This window comes from Mytilus trossulus, chromosome 2, assembly GCF_036588685.1.
Source record: "Mytilus trossulus isolate FHL-02 chromosome 2, PNRI_Mtr1.1.1.hap1, whole genome shotgun sequence".
Taxonomy (NCBI): domain Eukaryota; kingdom Metazoa; phylum Mollusca; class Bivalvia; order Mytilida; family Mytilidae; genus Mytilus; species Mytilus trossulus.
Genome location: NC_086374.1, coordinates 236,422 through 258,358, shown reverse-complemented (window position 1 = coordinate 258,358; position 21,937 = coordinate 236,422). Strand labels below are relative to the sequence as shown.

The 21,937-nt window shown below is 33.1% G+C and overlaps 1 protein-coding gene across 1 annotated transcript in view; it reads left to right on the top strand.

Annotated features, from left to right (window-relative positions):
* LOC134706191 (integrin alpha-4-like) overlaps positions 1-20,412 on the top strand; it is an 81,604-nt gene extending 61,192 nt beyond the window's left edge. The window contains exons 11-21 of the mRNA XM_063564900.1: positions 126-305; positions 5,449-5,655; positions 6,331-6,506; positions 6,931-7,065; positions 11,164-11,663; positions 13,493-13,670; positions 14,617-14,847; positions 15,164-15,292; positions 16,773-16,862; positions 17,681-17,806; positions 19,480-20,412. Of these exons, the coding sequence (XP_063420970.1) occupies positions 126-305; positions 5,449-5,655; positions 6,331-6,506; positions 6,931-7,065; positions 11,164-11,663; positions 13,493-13,670; positions 14,617-14,847; positions 15,164-15,292; positions 16,773-16,862; positions 17,681-17,806; positions 19,480-19,611 (2,084 nt within the window). The 3' untranslated portion in view covers positions 19,612-20,412. The remainder of the gene's footprint in view (positions 1-125; positions 306-5,448; positions 5,656-6,330; positions 6,507-6,930; positions 7,066-11,163; positions 11,664-13,492; positions 13,671-14,616; positions 14,848-15,163; positions 15,293-16,772; positions 16,863-17,680; positions 17,807-19,479) is intronic.
* Positions 20,413-21,937: the final 1,525 nt, after the last annotated feature.

The following is a 21,937-nucleotide window of genomic DNA, read 5'->3' as shown; positions in this document are numbered from 1 at the left end:
TTAGGGCTTAAATGTTTCTTAGAAAAGGTCGTCTGCCTGTATGATATCCTTATTTTTTACTTTTGTTATCATTTTCTATCAAATTATCTTGACATACTATTTAACAGTATATTTTGTTCTTAAAGATGTTGCTATCAGTTCACCGTACGAAGACAACGGTAAAGGTTCGGTCTATATATATCATGGTGGTCCTACAGAACTTACATTTACACAGAAGATACAAGCTAAAGATATAAGTAATGATTTGTTTTCATTTGGTTGGTACATTTCTGCTGCTTATGACATTGACAAAAACAATTATTCAGGTAAGATGTAACTTGTAATTAGAGTAAGTGTATGTTTTTTAAACTGTTTGAACGGTTAACATGGTTCATGTGTCTGTTTTGTGACAGTAAGGGGGTGTTTAAATGTGTGTTTTTTATGACTGTACGAATGTGCATATTTCGTGAACGGTTGTTCTATTTCGAAAATGTCAAAAAACTACATCTGCTTGTTTTTTGTAATGTTTAAACGGTTGATTTGCCTGTCTCTGGTTGTCTGAACGGGTAATGGGTCTGTTTTGTGAAATGTTTCAATGTGCCTGATTTTGTTACAGCATTTGGTTTTCTGTGTGCTAGGTCTCTCCTTTTAAGATAAGTTCACATGTCGTTTACACTTGAAATAGTTTTTTTTGTCGGTCAGTAACTAATCTAGCAGTTCTTCTTCGTCCTCTCTTTTATTGACATTCTTAATAAAGTGTTAAAAGTTTAAAACAGACAGAATATTTTGGTCTGACTAAAGATTGGTTTGACTGATCTTATGCAAAGATAATTAGAACTGATGTCAAGCTGCTAAAAGGGGAAACCAATTATGTTGTTAGCCTTTTCAATTGTATGTTCTTAATGAAACTATTTTAGGTCTGATTTAAATGTAGCCCTCTGGTATTTATCATTGTCAACAGTGTGACTATTGTATGTCTGATTAAATTGTAACGCCTAGGTATTTATCATTGTCAACCGTGAGTATCTATTTTAGGTCTGATTAAATTGTAACGCCTAGGTATTTATCATTGTCAACCGTGAGTGTCTATTTTAGGTCTGATTAAATTGTACCGCCTAGGTATTTATTATTGTCAACCATGTGTGTCTATTTTAGGTCTGATTAAATTGTAGCGCCTAGGTATTTATTATTGTCAACCGTGAGTATCTATTTTAGGTCTGATAAATTGTAACGCCTAGGTATTTATTATTGTCAACCATGTGTGTCTATTTTAGGTCTGATTAAATTGTAACGCCTAGGTATTTATCATTGTCAACCGTGTGTGTCTATTGTAGGTCTGATTAAATTGTAACGCCTAGGTATTTATTATTGTCAACCATATGTGTCTATTTAGGTCTGATTAAATTGTAGCGCCTAGGTATTTATTATTGTCAACCGTGAGTGTCTATTTTAGGTCTGATTAAATTGTAACGCCTAGGTATTTATTATTGTCAACCGTGTGTGTCTATTTTAGGTCTGATTAAATTGTAACGCCTAGGTATTTATTATTGTCAACCGTGTGTGTCTATTGTAGGTCTGATTAAATTGTAACGCCTAAGTATTAATCCTTGTCAACCGTGTGTGTCTATTGTAGGTCTGATTAAATTGTAACGCCTAGGTCTTTATTATTGTCAACCATGTGTGTCTATTGTAGGTCTGATTAAATTGTAACGCCTAGGTATTTATTATTGTCAACCGTGTGTGTCTATTGTAGGTCTGATTAAATTGTAACGCCTAGGTATTTATCCTTGTCAACCGTGTGGGTCTATTGTAGGTCTGATTAAATTGTAACGCCTAGGTCTTTATTATTGTCAACCATGTGTGTCTATTGTAGGTCTGATTAAATTGTAACGCCTAGGTCTTTATTATTGTCAACCATGTGTGTCTATTGTAGGTCTGATTAAATTGTAACGCCTAGGTCTTTATTATTGTCAACCATGTGTGTCAATTGTAGGTCTGATTAAATTGTAACGCCTAGGTCTTTATTATTGTCAACCATGTGTGTCTATTGTAGGTCTGATTAAATGTCACGTCTAGGTATTTATTATTGTCAATCGTGAGTGTCTATTTTAGGTCTGATTAAATTGTAACGCCTAGGTATTTATTATTGTCAACCATGTGTGTCTATTTTAGGTCTGATTAAATTGTAGCGCCTAGGTATTTATTATTGTCAACCGTGTGTGTCTATTTTAGGTCTGATTGAATTGTAACGCCTAGGTATTTATTATTGTCAACCATGTGTGTCTATTTTAGGTCTGATTAAATTGTAACGCCTAGGTATTTATTATTGTCAACCATGAGTGTCTATTTAAGGTCTGATTAAATTGTACCGCCTATGTATTTATCCTTGTCAACCGTGTGTGTATATTTTAGGTCTGATTAAATTGTAACGCCTAGGTATTTATTATTGTCAACCATGAGTGTTTATTTTAGGTCTGATTAAATTGTACCGCCTAGGTATTTATTATTGTCAACCATGCGTGTTTATTTTAGGTCTGATTAAATTGTACCGCCTAGGTATTTTTATTGTCAACCGTGTGTGTCTATTGTAGGTCTGATTAAATGTCACGCCTAGGTATTTATTATTGTCAACCATGTGTGTCTAATTTAGGTCTGATTGAATTGTAACGCCTAGGTATTTATCCTTGTCAACCATGTGTGTCTATTTTAGGTCTGATTAAATTGTAACGCCTAGGTATTTATCCTTGTCAACCGTGAGTGTCTATTTTAGGTCTGATTGAATTGTAACGCCTAGGTATTTATTATTGTCAACCATGTGTGTCTATTGTAGGTCTGATTAAATTGTAACGCCTAGGTATTCATCATTGTCAACCGTGAGTGTCTATTTTAGGTCTGATTGAATTGTATTGCCTAGGTATTTATTATTGTCAACCATGTGTGACTATCGTAGGTCTGATTAAATTGTCACACCTAGGTATTTATTATTGTCAACCATGTGTGTCTATTTTAGGTCTGATTGAATTGTACCGCCTAGGTATTTATTATTGTCAACCGTGAGTGTCTATTTTAGGTCTGATTGAATTGTAACGCCTAGGTAATTTATTATTGTCAACCATGTGTGTCTATTTAGGTCTGATTGAATTGTAACGCCTAGGTATTTATTATTGTCAACCGTGTGTGATTATTGTAGGTCTGATTAAATTGTAACGCCTAGGTATTTATTATTGTCAACCATGTGTGACTATTGTAGGTCTGATTAAATTGTAACGCCTAGGTATTTATTATTGTTAACCATGTGTGACTATTGTGGGTCTGATTAAATTGTAACGCCTAGGTATTTATTATTGTCAACCATGTGTGTCTATTTAGGTCTGATTGAATTGTACCGCCTAGGTATTTATTATTGTCAACCATGTGTGACTATTGTAGGTCTGATTAAATTGTCACGCCTAGGTATTTATTATTGTCAACCATGTGTCTCTATTTTAGGTCTGATTAAATTGTAACGCCTAGGTATTTTTTATTGTCAACCATGTGTGTCTATTTTTAGGTCTGATTAAATTGTTACGCCTAGGTATTGATCCTTGTCAACCATGTGTGTCTATTTTAGGTCTGATTAAATTGTACCGCCTGGGTATTTATCCTTGTCAACCGTGAGTGTCTATTTTAGGTCTGATTAAATTGTAACGCCTAGGTATTTATCATTGTCAACCATGTGTGTCTATTTAGATCTGATTGAATTGTACCGCCTAGGTATTTATTATTGTCAACCGTGTGTGTCTATTTAAGGTCTGATTAAATGTCACGCCTAGGTATTTATTATTGTCAACCGTGAGTGTCTATTTTAGGTCTGATTAAATTGTAACGCCTAGGTATTTATTATTGTCAACTGTGAGTATCTATTTTAGGTCTGATTAAATTGTAACGTCTAGGTATTTATCATTGTCAACCGTGAGTGTCTATTTTAGGTCTGATTAAATTGTTACGCCTAGGTATTTATTATTGTCAACCATATGTGTTTATTTTAGGTCAGATTAAATTGTAACGCCTAGGTATTTATTATTGTCAACCATGTGTGTTTATTTTAGGTCAGATTAAATTGTAACGCCTAGGTATTTATTATTGTCAACCATGTGTGTCTATGTTAGGTCTGATTGAATTGTAGCGCCTAGGTATTTATTATTGTCAACCGTGTGTGTCTATTTAATTAAAGGTCTGATTAAATGTAGCACCTAGGTATTTATTCTTGTCAACCATGTGTGTCTATTTAAGGTCTGATTAAATGTCACGCCTAGGTATTTATTCTTGTCAACCGTGTGTGTCTATTTGAGGTCTGATTAAATGTCACGCCTAGGTATTTATCATTGTCAACCGTGTGTGTCTATTTTAGGTCTGATTAAATGTAGCACCTAGGTATTTATTATTGTCAACCGTGTGTGTCTATTGTAGGTCAGATTTAATTGTAACGCCTAGGTCTTTATTATTGTCAACCGTGAGTGTCTATTTTAGGTCTGATTAAATTGTACCGCCTAGGTATTTATTATTGTCAACCGTGTGTGTCTATTTAAGGTCTGATTAAATGTAGCACCTAGGTATTTATCATTGTCAACCGTATGTGACTATTTTAGGTCTGATTAAATTGTTACGCCTAGGTATTTATTATTGTCAACCATGTGTGTCTATTTTTAGGTCAGATTAAATTGGCACGCCTAGGTTTTTAGCCTTGTCAATCGTGAGTGTCTATTTTAGGTCTGATTGAATTGTAGCGCCTAGGTATTTATCCTTGTCAATCGTGAGTGTCTATTTTAGGTCTGATTAAATTGTAGCGCCTAGGTATTTATCCTTGTCAATCGTGAGTATCTATTTTAGGTCAGATTAAATTGGCACGCCTAGGTATTTATCCTTGTCAATCGTGAGTGTCTATTGTAGGTTTGATTAAATTGTAACGCCTAGGTATTTATCCTTGTCAATATGTATGTGACTATGTTAAGTAGAAATAATCTTCTCTAGCTAAGGGTGTGAAATGTTATAGTCAACACTCACCTCTTGAAACGGGAGGGTCTATATAAAAGGAATAAGAGGAAGTAGACTTTAAACCTTGGCTAGCAAAGAAGAGAATTGTCATATATATTAATGACCTTGATTACCACGGATTGACTGTTTAAACCTTTGAGCAGACAGTTATCTATCCTTAGCAGACCTCACCACATAACGTCTGTATCAAGTGTAGAACGATTTATATATGTGTTTCTTAATGGCTTTTAAGAAGTACTTTTATTGGTCAGCACATGATATAACTTTGACTAATATGGAGAAATCGTTGTTTAAACCTTTAAACAGACAGTTAATTACTACAATCAGATTTCATTTACTTATTTTTGTATTGTTCAGAATATCGAACTGTTTCCTTATTGTACATTTTCACAAATTGTTATTTAAGAACTAATATATATATCCAATTTTCTTTAGATTTCTTGATTGGATCCTACAAGTCAGACATTGTTACAGTTTTACGAACCAGACCTATTATAAAACTGAATAGTACAGTCGAAATCTACCCGTCTGTGATACCTCTAAACTCTTCCGAACTGAAATGTAAAGATGAACAGTACAGACCATGTGTGACAGTCAAACTGTGTTTCTCTTATAATGGATTCAATGTACCACCGGCAATAAGTGAGTATAAGTCACTGGGAGAGTGTCTTTTAATTATATTTGTTTGTGACATATTATTTAAAAACGTTTTAAAACGCTTTTATTTTTTCCATTTCCTGAAAATCTAGTCTTTATTCCCTAACTTTTTTAGCACACGACAAAAGAAGTATGCGAGAGATTATATTTTTCAAAGATATCAATAAAATCAATGACTTGTTATATCTGTTTGTTCATCGCATCTTTTATATACATTACAACTTTAGCTGAGTCATGAATATTTAAAAGAAATTAGGGTTAGTATGTATAGTCCAATAGTCGTTATCACAATCCCGTCAACCTTTCGTCATTAATGACATGCCTGTATGAGAATTATCACCAAATGTGTTTTTACGATGAGCTATACCACTGGCGGAAAAGGAACGTTCTATTTACATTTACTGTCGGTTTATAGTGGCATTCGTTTTGCCCATCTTTAGTTTTTTCTGTATTGAGTGTTGTAGACTGTTTTTCCCGTTTTTTCGTTTATCGTGTTTTGTCCTTGTATTATTCGGTCTCTCCTTTGGTATCTTCGGTCTAAATTACTTTAAGTATTTACCCATGTCTTCGAAGCAATTTGGTTATAATTAGTAAGATAATGAAAGGCTAATGTAGACCTTTCGTGATGTTGTTCTAATTTGTTAAGGTGTATTGTTTTAGTGGTCGCCTATAATATAAGTGCAGATACATCACGAACTATGTCAGTACACAGTAAACCTGGTCGAGTTCACCTTTCTTCCAACAATGAAGACTTTGGAAGTGATAACCTTATAGGGAAAAACATTCAAGTCGGAAAAGGGTCAGGATCATGTGTGGAATATTATGCTATCGTGCAAGTGAGTTTTGTTGAATATAATTTTGTTTTATCCAAATATGATCCATGATTATGGTACTTTATCATTGTACAAGTAAGAAACATACGTTTGAAAGCTATTTTATTGTAGAATATGTGCGTTCTAAGATAAGTGATTTCCGTTTAAAAGTAAAATCACAAAAATACTGAACTCAGAGGAAAATCAATACGGAAATTCCATAATCACATGGCAAAATCAAATAACAATATAACGTCTCACCTCTCACGAAAGTAACCCTTAAAATATGCAATCAGTTAAGACATTAAGTTTTAAATCATACAACAAACACCTGTAACAAAAATAAAATCTTATATATGCAAACAAATTATGAGGGTCAGTTGTTTAAACATAAAATGTAAACCCTGTAACAAAAATAGTTCTTAATCTAAACAATCTGTTTAAACAGGCAGTTGATAGGAAATTTTTTGAATCACTTGAGGAGAGTTTAGTTATTGAGACGACATATGGACTGAGTGAAACACCAATAATAGGAGAAGTACAACCTATACTGGATAATGTTCCCTCAAGAAATAGTAATTCGGTATGTATCTTAAATACCTCCACACGAAGAGCGTATTATATAAACGTAAAGTGTTATATTAAAATAGTCTTATAGGATGTTCCAATAAATCTGTTTATGATTATAAACTCCACGCCATGATCATAAACATTCTTACTAAGCCAATCATATCATAGAAATTCATACTTATTATAGATCAGAAAAATAAAATAATAAACTAAACCATGTCGCAAATACAAATTGACATCAAGATTTAGAGTCAAAATAAGAAAGCAAGTCAAAGATTCATTTAGATAATAACTTGTATTTTTTATATGGATTTCTGAATTGACAATCTAAAACCAGTTAATATTACAACGGAGTTGAACATAATTCATACAATAGATTGAAAAATGCTTGATATTCAGTGGTTGAGCTCAAACAAAAACGCGCACTGACTATACAGAATATTCCAAATAGTATATCGGGAGATAACATCGTAAAATGATAAAAGATGTCAGTTTGAAGTTCAACTGAATAAAAAAAAATTCTTTTGACAGGAAGTTCTTTATCATTCAATTAACAAAATAACCTTAGTACTGGAATACAACAAATGGAAGTTTTTAACGACCTTGACTGGCTATACAGCCCTTGCACGGTCGGTACTGGAATAGTTAAAATGTCACAAACGTCAGTTATGGGGTAGGCATGTCAAAATGAATTCAAGGATACAACTGTGTGAATCATTTCTAGAATGGGAATGTCAAGTCAAATCTGGAGTAGAACAGGGAGAAATTTATCGAGGGTAAAAATATCCAAATGGAGTCGACCTGAAGGATTCATACAAATGAGAATGTTAAAATCAATAAAAGGGTCGAATGGTGCGATCCATTTCAAATGGAAATGTCAAAATTAATAGTAGGGTCGAACGGTGGGATCCATTTCCAATGGGATTGTCAAAATCAATACTAGGGTCGAACAGTCGGATTCAGTTGTCACAACTTTTTGGAATTTTGGATCCTCAATGCTCTTCAACTTTGTACTTATTCGGTTTTATGAATATTTTGATTTGAGCGTCACTGATGAATCTTATGTAGACGAAACGCCTGTCTGGCGTACTAAATTATAATCCTGGTACCTTTGATAACTATTAACACCACTGGATCTATGCCACTGCTGGTGGACGTTTTGTCCCTAAGGGTATCACCAACCCAGTAGTCAACACTTCGGTATTGACATGGATATTTATAATGTGGTCATTTTTATAAATTTCCTGTTTACAAAACTAATGATTTTCTTATCCCAGGCATAGATTACCTTAGCCGTATTTGGCACAACTTTTTGGAATTTTGGATCCGCAATGCTCTTCAACTTTGCACTTGTTTGGTTTTATGAATATTTTGATTTCAGCATCACTGATGAGTCTTATGTAGACGAAACGCGCGTCTGGCGTGCTAAATTATAATCCTGGTAGCTTTGATAACTATTAAATAGTAATGTCAAAATCAATATTAGGGTCGAACGGTAGGATCCATTTCAAATGGGAATGTCAAAATCAAAACTAGGGTCGAACGGTCGGATTCATTTCAAATGCGAATGTCAAAATCAATATTAGAGACGAACGGTGGGATCCATGTCAAATGAGAATGTCAAAATTAATACAAAGGTCGAACGTTGGGATCCATCACGAATAAGAATGTCAAATTCAATACTAGGGTTGAACGGTGGGATTCGTTTCAAATGAGAATGTCAAAATCAATTTTTGGGTCGAACGGTGGGATCCATTTCAAATGAGAATGACAAAATCAATACAAAGGTCGAACGTTGGGATCCATCACGAATAAGAATGTCAAATTCAATACTAGGGTTGAACGGTGGGATTCGATTCAAATGAGAATGTCAAAATCAATTTTTGGGTCGAACGGTGGGATCCATTTCAAATGAGAATGTCAAAATTAATACTAGGGTCGAACGGTGGGATACATTTCAAATGGGAATGTCAAAATCAAAACTAGGGTCGAACGGTCGGATTCATTTTAAATGGGAATGTCAAAATCAATATTAGGGGCGAACGGTGGGATCCATGTCAAATGAGAATGTCAAAATCAATACTAGGGTCGAACGGTTGAATCAATTTCAAATGGGAATGTCAAAATCACTACTTGGAGCGAACGATGGGATTGATTTCAGATGGGAATGTCAAAATCAATACTAGGGTCGAACGGTTGAATCAATTTCAAATTGGAATGTCAAAATCAATAATAGGGTCGAACGATTGGATTCATTCCAAAAATGGGAATGTCAAAATCAATACTAGGGTCGAACGTTGTGATCCATTACGAATGAGAATGTCAAATTCAATACTAGGGTCGAACGGTGGGATGCGTTTCAAATGTGAATGTCAAAATCAATATTTGGGTCGAACGGTGGGATCCATTTCAAATGAGAATGTCAAAATCAATACTAGGGTTGAACGGTGGGATCCATTCAAATGGGAATGTCAAAATCAATATTAGGGGCGAACGGTGGGATTCATGTCAAATGGGAATGTCAAAATCACTACTAGGGTCGAACGATGGGATTCATTTCAAATAGGAATGTCAAAATCAATATTAGGGGCGAACGGTGGGATCCATTTCAAATGGGAATGTCAAAATTACTACTAGGGTCGAACGACGGGATTCATTTCAAATGGGAATGTCAAAATCAATACTAGGGTTGAACGGTGGGATCCATTCAAATGGGAATGTCAAAATCAATAATAGGGGCGATCGGTGGGATTCATTTCAAATGGGAATGTCAAAATCAATATTAGGGGCAAACGTTGGGATTCATTTCAAATAGGAATGTCAAAATCAATATTAGGGGCGAACTGTGGGATCCATTTCAAATGGGAATGTCAAAATTACTACTAGGGTCGAACGACGGGATTCATTTCAAATGGGAATGTCAAAATCAAATCTAGGGTCGAACGGTGAGATCCATTTCAAATGGGCATGTCAAAATCAGTACTAGGGTCGAACAATGGGATTTATTTCAAATGGGCATGTCAAAATCAAAAACAGTGTAGAATGGTTGGAACTAGTTTAAGGGTTTATCAAAACGACAACAGGTTACTAAATTCAAATTTCGTAAATCGATTTGAAAATCTTTTTTTTTCAAATGTAAGGATCAACCCTTTAGGAGGTAATATAAAAAAGAAGATGTGGTATGATTGCCAATGAAACAACTATCCACAAAAGACCAAAATGACACAACCATTACAAGTATAGGTCACCGTACGGTCTTCAACAATGAGCAAAGCCGAAACCGCATAGTCAGCTATAAAAGGCCCTGATAAGACAATGAAAAACAATTCAAACGTGAAAACTAACGGCCTTATTTAGGTAATTTTTTTTAACGAAAAACAATTATGAAACACATAAACAAACGACAACAACAACTGAATTACAGGCTCCTGACTTGGGACAGACACATACATAAATAATGTGGCGGAGTTAAGCATGTTAGCGGGAGCCCAACCCTTCCCCTAAACTGGAACAGTGGTATAACAGTACAACATAAGAACGAACTATAAAAATCAGTTGAAAAAGGCTTAACTCATCAGATAGACAAAAAATACAGGTTGCCTAGGCCGGGTACTTATACATCCCGACACAAAAAGACACAATGAACAGATCTGAGAGTAATCGCAGTTATCTGACAGCTAGTTTAAAGCCACTGACAACTTATAAAAAAATCATGCATCGAAGACTAAGATGTTCAATTCCTCAGAGAACAGTTGATGTTTTCTTTTTACATGGCATTAAAATATATACAATTTATAGTAAAATAATCAACTGTCTTGTATATATTTTAATTCCCTGTTTTTTGTCCGTGTTTATATGGACCTTGGTAGGAACGTGTTTGCTTATAACCAAATGTGTTCAAATTTAAGGTTGCATGCATAAATACACTTTTTGATGTTTTTTGTGCAAAATTATAAAAAAAAATATGACTTATAGCACTTGATCATTTAGTATTTCATTGTTTCAAATGTTTATAACCAGAAAAACATGATATAAACATTCCAACTAATACTGTCGAAACAAAATGTTTTTTTAAAATTTAAAAATTTCTAAAAGAGATTATTTCTTCCAGGCAAATTTTTCTACTGGTTGCAATGGAACATGCAATCCTGACTTACATATTGAAGCCACCTTAAATCCGAAAGAAATTATCGTAGGAGAGACTTCAGAAACAGTACTAACTGTAAAAATTACTAATACAGGAGACCAGTCACATGGAACACAGATAAATATTGAGATATCTAACAATACCAGATATATTGGATTCAGTCAACCGACAAATCAGGTTACAGAGCCTGTAGACTGTAGAAATATTGTCGAGGAAAACAATGAGACACATGTACAGTGTGATCTGCGAAATACATTATTTCAGCAACAACAGGCAACGTTTAGTGTACGGTTCAGTGTGTCACGTTATTTGTTAATTAAAGAGAATCAAAATCTTGGTAATTTTGAACAAAATATAATCTTTATAACAATGGCAGAAACAACGAGTCCAGATTTGGATATGTCAGATAATCAACGAAAACTGATAGCATCTGTCAAGTTACATGCTCATGTAGAACTGACTGGGTGAGTGAAATGTTTTATTACTTAATAACAAATGTATAGTACTGGTGTTTAGCTGAAATTTCATAATACACATTTATGAAATTTTCAGATGTGGGGTAATTCTCATAGTTCAATAAAAAAAATCTCTGAGGCCTTAATATTCAGGTAACTGATGGAAAAACCAAAACCCCTTGACAGCATATAGAATATCGGAGCCAGGTATATAAAAACTTAGATGTAATATAAATAAAGCTCAGCTTGATAGGCTTGTACATTCTGAGGATTTGAGACATGTGTTTGCTGGTATCTTGGGCATACACCATGAACTTAAATAGTAAAAGAAATAGAATTGGCTTATTTGTTAAATTGTCGAAATCACAAATACATTATTTAAATATGTAATTTTGTCGGTATTTAACAAGTTTTTGAATTATTAAAGAAACCTCGAGACATAAAAGCATTCACCAAAATAACCTTCGACTCCCTTGCTATCTTGATATATCATCTATTGTTGTCGAAAAGCAAACACCGATACAAACTCACTTATGTATATATAATTAGTTACATGGTGTGTTAGTGACCTAATACAATATATATATGGAATTTACTGACCCCATATATCATGAATATACCGTATTATGTCACTAGGACACCATGCAACGAATTTATCTTACCGACTATCTTCACATGTTATATTTTGACTAGCGGCCTATCAAAGTGATCAAGTCTTCAATTCTTAGTATTAAGATCCTATTTGTAAATGTCTCAACAGAAAAGAAATGCCAACAATCACATCTTTTTAGCTTTGAATTTATTTCTTGAATCTATTTCAATCGTTCATTACATGTATCAATTTCTTCGTCTGTTGAATCCATTTAGGAGTTATCTGTATTGTATTTTAAGCTCCGACGGCATCAATTGGGGATTTGATGGTCGCAAATTAATTTTACTGGCGACGCGTTAGCGGAGACAGTAAACGGGTATTTGCGACCATCAAATCCCAAATTGATGCTGTCGGAGCTTAGATTACAATATTGTTATCTCCATTCTTATGAAACTGACAGAAAACAACGTTAAAAAATGTATTTAAAATCTGTCATATGCCGTCTGCGGTTGCGCGTACGTCCCGTAACTTCAATTGTCAATTGATGCCATGTAAGAAAGTAAAGTTATCCAATCAAAATGAACGTTACCAACGTTGTTGCATTAGAATTAGATTTCTTCTTTTTTGTTATGGTTGGAAAGTAACGCCGTTAAGCCAAAAAATCTACTTGTTACTTTTGTTTTATGAACTTACTACAACATTTCATCACCAATCCCTTCGTCTATTGAATCCTGTTAGAGATTTTCCCTCAACACAGTGTTGTTTATATAAAGAGTTGGGGCATCTTTTTTTTGTTTTGAAAGGGGGTAACTCCTTTCTAACCCCATATGGTAACTAACCCTATATGTTTTGGGACATCCTATATCTGATATTCATAGTCACCACGTGTCGTTCTTTAACAAATCGTATCTCTATCAATCTATAGAAGGTAAGAAATATATATATAGATTATCGTAGATCATCTCAACGAGATTGATTTTCTCGCTGGAACAACGAAAGTGAGAAAAGCAATCGAGTTGAGATGATCAATGATAATCTATTTATCGCTATTTTACCTATGACGACGTTGTCAATTTCATCATGTCAATTTCGTTAGCAACGCCACGTGGCCTCCTTAGTTTCTAGTGATAATTTTTCCATCTCAAGCGAGAAGCATGATATGAAAATGATCACAAAAAAAGATCAAAAGAAAAATGCACAAAATAGCGATAAATATATATATATACGTATTCATTCTTTTTTTAAGGATATCAAAACCGGATCAGTTAACTATCTCTGAGAGGAAGAACAATGTTCTTACGTTTATTCATACGTACGAAATAAAGAATAGAGGTCCAAGTCCGTTGCATAATGGAACTATAGAAATCTGCCTACCTGTCATATCGGATATAGAGAAAAATATGATGGCAAGAGGGACAATACAGGTAACGTTAAAACTAGAGGTCTGAATCCCCCTGTATAATGTATATATACATATGTTTTACCGTCATATCAGATATAGAGGTCATAACAGAGGTTAACGTTTGGTTTAATGGACAAAGAGATAAGTGAAGGATACTGAAGGCACATCAGTTACATACCAGAGGTTAACGTTTGTTTAATGGACAAAGAGATAAGTGAAGGATACTGAAGGCACAACAGTTACATACCAGAGGTTAACGTTTGTTTAATGGACAAAGAGATAAGTGAAGGATACTGAAGGCACATCAGTTACGTTTGTTTAATGGACAAAGAGATAAGTGAAGGATACTGAAGGCACATCAGATATAGAGGTCATACCAGAGGTTAACGTTTGTTTAATGGACAAAGAGATAAGTGAAGGATACTGAAGGCACATCAGTGACGTTTTATTGACTAGAGCATTTTGTGATCAGACACCGCTGACGTTTTACACAGACAAAATAGTAACTACAAGATCTTGAATAACGTTTCAATCGTGAAATGTTTACTCCATTCGCGATTGAAGTTGTATATTGCTGCTAATTAGGCGAGCAAAATATATAATATCAAAATTGAAAACGTCTCGTTTGTCATAAATTATAGTATTGAGATGACTTTGTAATGAAAGCGTCTCGTTTGTCATAGATTTTAGTATTGAGATGACTGCTGTTATGAAAACTTAAGATTGGGCATTACAAAACGCTCTTAAACAGGGGGCGATCTCAAGTATTTTAGGAAGGGTAGGCAGGGAGTCTGTCGTATTGCTCATGTGAGTACAAACTCGGTAATAATTATAACTCGCTAGGCCACATTCGGTTAAAATTTCGATTAACGAATAATGAGTATATAACTATAACCCTCACTAAATATATTTTTATTTCATAAAAAATACGACGATATCTTAATATATGATTTTTATTTATTATTTAGGTCTTGAATAATAGTCCCGGAATAAGTTGGAGAGTAATTAAATTTCTAGGAGAGATGATATACAAACCAGAGAGACAACTGTCGACTACGACAACCAAACCTCAAACTGAAACATTGCTTCCAACATCCACATTACCGGAAAGACCAACTGTTAATCCAAATCGGAAACGGAGAGAAACCTCACTCAGACAAACTCAAGAACAGCAATCGAAACGATCAATTAAGGAAATTGTAAGTAATATTGCTAATGTAATATTGAATTGCAAATGCACTTAAACATGATGAAGTCATGCAGGGTTTCTTACATTATTTTACTTTATGGCTGACATTCATTTGATATTTAAGGAAATAAACGGAAATATGTATATATTGAGAATGGGTATTTTATTTAAGTGTCGAATGTTTACTATATAGTATATAATGTCTGATATTAAAGAGATAATGTATGATTATGACGAGTTTTAGTTTGTTATTTATGGTATGATGTTTTTGTCATTACGACAGAATATTTCTGATATTGTGATTTAACGAATTATTTATATTTTAGTCATGTAGCACAGTTGATTCGAGTAAATGGGCGATCATTGAAATAAAGGTTGACATGTTAGAGAAAGACCAGACAGAAACATTTGATGTGTTAGTGAATATATCAGAAAATTCACTTAGTTTTACTAAGGTGAGCATAGACGCAGATCATCATAGGGTACTCAATTTAATGTCTTAGTGAATATATTGGAAGATTCAGAAAATTCACTTAGTTTTACTAAGGTGAGCATAGACGCAGATCATCATAGGGTACTCAATTTATTGTCTTACTAAATATATTGGAAGATTCACTCAAGTGATCATGGACGCAGATAATCATAGAGTACTCCATTTAATACTTTTGTGAATATTCAACTAGTTTTACCTGGCAGTTCCTGGCTGACTTGAAATATGAGTTTCTTTATAGTATTAGAATCAACGGACAATTGTAGAAAGTTTTGTGATAAATCATGTCAATGAAGAAGTATTAAAATTGAATCCTTTTTTCATTCCAGTTTAGACTGGCTTTAACGTTCAAAAGGATATACGATATACATCTAATGTTTTTACCAATTGTTGTAAGGAACAGTAGGCTAAAGTTCACCATGTCACGTTCCTGTGTTTGCAGTGTAATTTATAATAACAAATAACGTAAACATTCTCTCAAATACGATTGTAATGTTATGTACAACATGGTATTTCAAAGATTTCTTTCCATCGTAGTAGTAGCAGTATGAGAGTAAGACTATGTGGTATGATTGCGAAAAACCCTTCTTCATGGCTAAGAAGTCAACACACCCCGCCAACAATAAGCAAAACCTATACCCCAAAAGCATGTTCTAGAAAGAACACTAATTATATACACAATAAAATGACCGACAGTTTCAATAAAAAAATAAGGAAATATTTAAGCGTTATGCTTGCAGTTTTTCAAACTGATATGTCTTAGAGGAAAAAAACACCAAATTCGACAAAAGAATAAAATAACAAAATAGAATAACAAAAATATCTAGACTGTGAAGCAAATTCAGAACGTGGAAGTCCATTAAAACGAACAAAGTAAACGCTTCTAATCAGCAGAACTAGTGAAAAACAACTGACTTGGTATATGTAATCCCTAAGAAAATAGTGGATCAAACCTGATTCAAAACCTCCAATTTGTATACCATAAAAAGGAAAACATAAAATACTGAACTCCGAGGAAAATTTAAAAAGGAAAGTCCAACAGACAAAATCAAAAGTCCAAACGCATCAAACGAATGGATAACAACTGTCATATTCCTGACTTGGTACAGGCATTTTCTAATGTATAAAATGGTGAATTGAACCTGGTTTTATAGCTAACTACAACTCTCACTTGTATGACAGTCTCATCAAATTCCATTACATTGTCAACGATGCATGAACAAAACAAACATACTCAAAGAGTAAAAATGTCAAAAATAGGGGTACAGCAGTCAATATGGTGTGATCATCTTAATCACTTTATGTGTATATTCTCGTTATATTATAGATATAGGCTTCAGCATATACAGGATAAAAGTTGTAGGATTTCCATGGAGAAACAGGATATACCATGCAAGTGTATGAAAGCAGGTATAGAATACACTGTTTCTCAATTTCTATTACAGGTATCGGCTATACTATATAAGAGTATAGGAACAGTTCAAAGTAAAAACGACAACAGACAATTGATTGTGGCTGTAAATACATCATATGCAGTAAGTAATGTCAACCAGAATATACTAAAAATATGACATACAATTGTTGGAGACGGTAGGTTAAAGGAATTAATATATATTAGCGTATGGTTATCTACCTGTGTATAGGAAAGAGGCAATATTCATATTCAATTGTTTTACTTAAGGCCAAACAGTATGAAGTTACTATTTACATCGGCGACATTGGTAGCCTTCTTGGATAGTCGTTTTTCAATATAAAAAAATCCATTAATAAAACTCTCAAAATCTGAAGTTTCTACACCTTTGGGTGTTAATAAACTGCAGCTTGAGTTAATGAGAGTTTCCCTTGCTAAATTTTGCACTGCAAATTTTGATCATCACGGAAATTTTTCTACAAATTTCTCACGTTTTCTACAACCATGGCCAACACTCATTTTTCACTTCTTCAATTATTTTTTCTAATCAACAGGGCAGTATAAAATCAATTGATCACTGCATATTATCTTTCATTTATAAGCCAATGGACACTAGGCATCTTTAGTTACATTATGTTAATCCAGTTTACTTGTTCCGTTGGTTAATATAGTCGATTTTCAGTTCTTATCATGCTTATGGAAAAGTTATCCTAGAAAGCACATTGGACGCATATATATATAGTTCCCGTATTTAGCGCAATGGCGTCAAATGTGCTAAACAATAAATATTTGCGTTAGAGTTATGCAATTTTTTAAAGCCTATTCGTATATACTTTGAACCATGAAATTATTTATGAAGTAAATATATTATTTGTTTATCTGGATATACCAATATGTTTTGAATTTATTGGCGCTTAATACAGAACAGTTTATGGTTTTCAGGTTCCAAGTGAAATATTCCCTAGAGAGGTGAGACTTGAATCGGAAAAAGTAAATATATGGATAATAGTTGGTGGATGTGTTGGTGGGTTACTGCTTTTGATATTAGTTGGTATTTTATTGTGGAAGGTAATTAATTGATATAAGTCGGTATATGTTTGTGGAAAGTAATTACATAAAATATAAATATAAACAAGTTGGATCTCAGAATGACTGCTTCTGGGAACGGTAGTTTTGAAATAAATAATTGGCTGTTGAAATATCTTGTCACCCATCGTACTCTCAGATTATATATCTCAGGCAAAAACACTCTTTGTAAAATTTATATGGTGTACAGGAAAGGTGTTGACCTGTCCGAATATTAAAAAAGCAAACCATACAAAAAACATTTACATAATAAATATACAAATAAGAACATCCTCGAAACTAGATTAGAGAATGTAATCGGGGAATTTGTAAAAGAGACACTTACCAGATCAAAGAAAAAAATACAGCCTTTGTGCCACCAATGGGCCTTCAAGGCAGCATGTAAATTAGGCACCAAAAAGCGGTTTTTGGTGGCGCGCTTTTTGGTGGCGTTTTAATAACTATGTATACTAAACTCCTTGACACACAAAACAACTTAAACAACGAAACGTAACAAAGGACCTAAAATGAATTGATATTCCTGACTTGAGACAGGCGCTAAATGTGGGTGATAAAACATATTTTGTTGAATCTCAATCAACAAATGCACAACAACACGCTCATTAATATACCTCTTGTATGTTGGGAATAAACAAGTGCGCAACAAAACCCTAATTAATATACCTCTTGTCAATTGGGAATAAACAAGTGCACAATAACACACTTATTTAAACTGAATTCAAAAGAATAGACAAGAATAGATTTTACAATGAGCTCTAGATATTTTAGAATTATTTGCTAAAATAATTTATAGAATACTTTAATAAGATTAACGGTACCAATTTTCTTGCACCAGATGCGCATTTCGACAATACATGTCTCTTCAGTGATGTTAAAAGATGGAGGAAAGATACCAGAAGGACAGTCAAACTCATAACTCGAAAAAAACTGACAACGCCATGGCTAAAAATGAAAAAGACAAACAGACAAACAATAGTACACATGACACAACAAAGAAAACTAAAGAATAAGCAACACAAACCCCACAAAAACTTAAAAACTAAGGGTGATCTCAGAATGTACCTAAGTGATCTAAGGTAAAATTAAATAAATCAAAAATTACAAATCGATAATTTAAAAATAAGCTAAAAATATTGATAGGTCATGGAGTTCCTTTTGGAGATATATGATAAATAAAAAATGGCGGGAAAAGGCTTAGACGTTACTTTGTATTTGCATTGTTAATTTTTGGGTTTCAAATAAAAAAAAAGAAAATCAAGAATCTGCTTAAAATTTCGTCAAATGACCTTTTATGAGCTATTTTAAGTCTTATGTTAAAAGATACATTGGTGTTATGGGGGAAACTATTTTACCTTGTATCGAATGGAATAACACCAATGAATCCGAACATTTGACACTTATTCCAAAACTGCATCTAAGTACATCCTTAAAGTAGATTAATGATGGTGTGTTATTGACGAACGTTATATGATTGTCAAGGTAAACACAGTTGTAAATTAAAAACAAATGCAGAATATTTTTTTCTAATAGCATTTTTAGATTGATAAGCAGTAATATATATCTCTGGATGATGTTTTGTTCTGTTCTTCTGAAACTCATACGTCGTCTAAGTTTTAAGGTTAACGAAATCTGTAAGAAACTTTATTTTCTTTCAGTGTGGATTTTTCAAACGAAAGAAGAAAGACCATATTCAAAAATGGAAACGGCAAAGTGGTTATTACGCAAAACGACAAAGTATGAGAGCGGGTTCTACAAAAAGTTCAAATTATAAACCTGTGGATTGGTAACAGAGTTGTATTCAAATAATCAAACTATAATTAAGAAGGAAATATTGAGGTTATGCCAAAATGTAGGAAAAAGGGCAATTGTCACCAGAGATACAGTTATAAAGATTGAATTTAAAATCTGCATAGATATATGGCAATAATTATTTGCCAAATTTACATTTGAAGTGTGTTTTTATGTGTTTATTTGGTGTTTGGTTTTCTTTTGTTGTATGATTGCTGCCTTATCTACGCCTACTCTAGATAATTTAAATCAATACAATTAAATTTGCTGAGCTAGGTAAATAGTGTTAATCATATCAAACTATCCAATAGCTATAACACCGGGTTTATCTAAATGTTTTTTTTCTATAATATATTTTTTTTTAATTTTCTATCAATATTACTTAAAACTATTTAAACAAGGATACACTGCAATGGTGATGAAGTTTTTTTAATTAGGTCATGCGCATATAAATATGAACTAGAGGGTTTCAATGTCATAACTATAGATACTGAAAACCTGTAAATATTGCCAGACTAGAATCTTTGATAAAGAGGTAATTAACCAACAAAATAGAACACTTATGCGGATCAATGGTAGAATTCCAACCTTAGAACCTGTAAAGTGCTGATTTTTTTCAGTTTATCCTGCAAATGATGATTGAAATGTATTTTGTACTACGACATTGTATTCATGAAATCTTAAAGTACTAACTCTAGTTGATCATAGTAATTGGAACATTTAGACCCTAGAGACTGGTTATTACGTTTGGATTAAAATGTAATATTTTGAGAAAATGAACTATTGCGTTTTAGTTTTCAGATGGCTTTTATATATTAGTGTAAATACAAAAGTCTGGAAGTTAATTGGATACTTTTTTTTCCCTTTTGTATCAGAATGGATTTTATGTAGACTGGCACATATGATAAGTACTTTTTTTTAAAAAGACAAAATAAAGAATATCATCAAAACATTTATATCTGAAAGATGTTGATTCATGTTTCAAATCCTGGTGTGATACATATCTATTAACAGAGCCAAACTTCAAACTTAAACATTTGTATATATATAGTAATGCTCCTATTTTTCTATAATAAAGTTTTAATACAATATACCTTTTAACCCGAAATAAAAAAAATACGGAGATCTCTTGTAAAAACAAAAATCTACACTTAGGATGAGTAATTTGAAATCCCGACAAATGTTTGAATTTTAAATATAGAACCTTTTTAATAATTCATTTGAAAATATGTGCTACTAGTTACAGTTTGGGTCTTTAGGTACTATAACACAGATATTCAAAAAGCTGAACCTGTGCAATGTCTGCAGAATAACAAGGATGTAAGCCTATAGTGTTTTGATTTGTAACAAGGGTTTGTAAACATACTTTATTCATAAGGGATAAACGACATGAATAATATCTTTTATGTTAATTTTTTCATATTTTTGTTTTCCTTTGATTAGATTGTATTGAAGATCGTATTTTACTTCTTAAACATCACTGTTCTTTTCCTTACTTTCAGTTTACATTTATTCGCCATATAACGTATTTGTGGTAGTTGACCAGATAACTGTAAATGGCTGTCGCGCATGTGTATGTATGCAATAAAACTTCAAAACTTAAGAGACGAAATCATAAAAGTATAGCTCAGCCGACAAATGACAAAGCTTCTGTTTCTCGAAAGGAACTTGAACAAGTGTTGGATTGAAGATATATACGCTGAATCTTTGTAACAGTTGTTTGCAAACAGAATTTGTTCATAAGGGATAACCACTGTTCTTTCGTTTATTGTTTCATAATTATTTTTTTTCTTTTTTGTCAAGGAAACAGAATGTTATTTAAGAAACCTTGTTTTCCGATCCCTTTAAAATTTATGTATGTTATAACTGTATTTATATGTTTATTTCATGTACATGATGTTTTGAAACAAAATATGTCTGTAGTTGTTAATGTCTTAATTATGTGGTCTCCTGTGAAGAGTTGTGTCATTGGCAATCATACCAAATCTACTTTTATTATATTTAGGTAGATCTCATTACCTTTGATATTTAAAGGGCCCAAATCAACGAACATGTTGTATAAGTGTGCTATTCTGAAGCAAATATCGGTGACAAAGCACTATTCAGTGCATAACGATGTTTGTTGTAAGCTCTAGATTTAATATGTGCATAACGATGTTTGTTGTAAGCTCTAGATTTAATATGTGCATAACGATGTTTGTTGTAAGCTCTAGATTTAATATGTGCATAACGATGTTTATTGTAAGCTCTAGATTTAATATGTGCAGACAGTATTTGTAGTCAATAGAGTAAGGTAAAGTCTAGTTTACAGTTCTGTTTACTTCG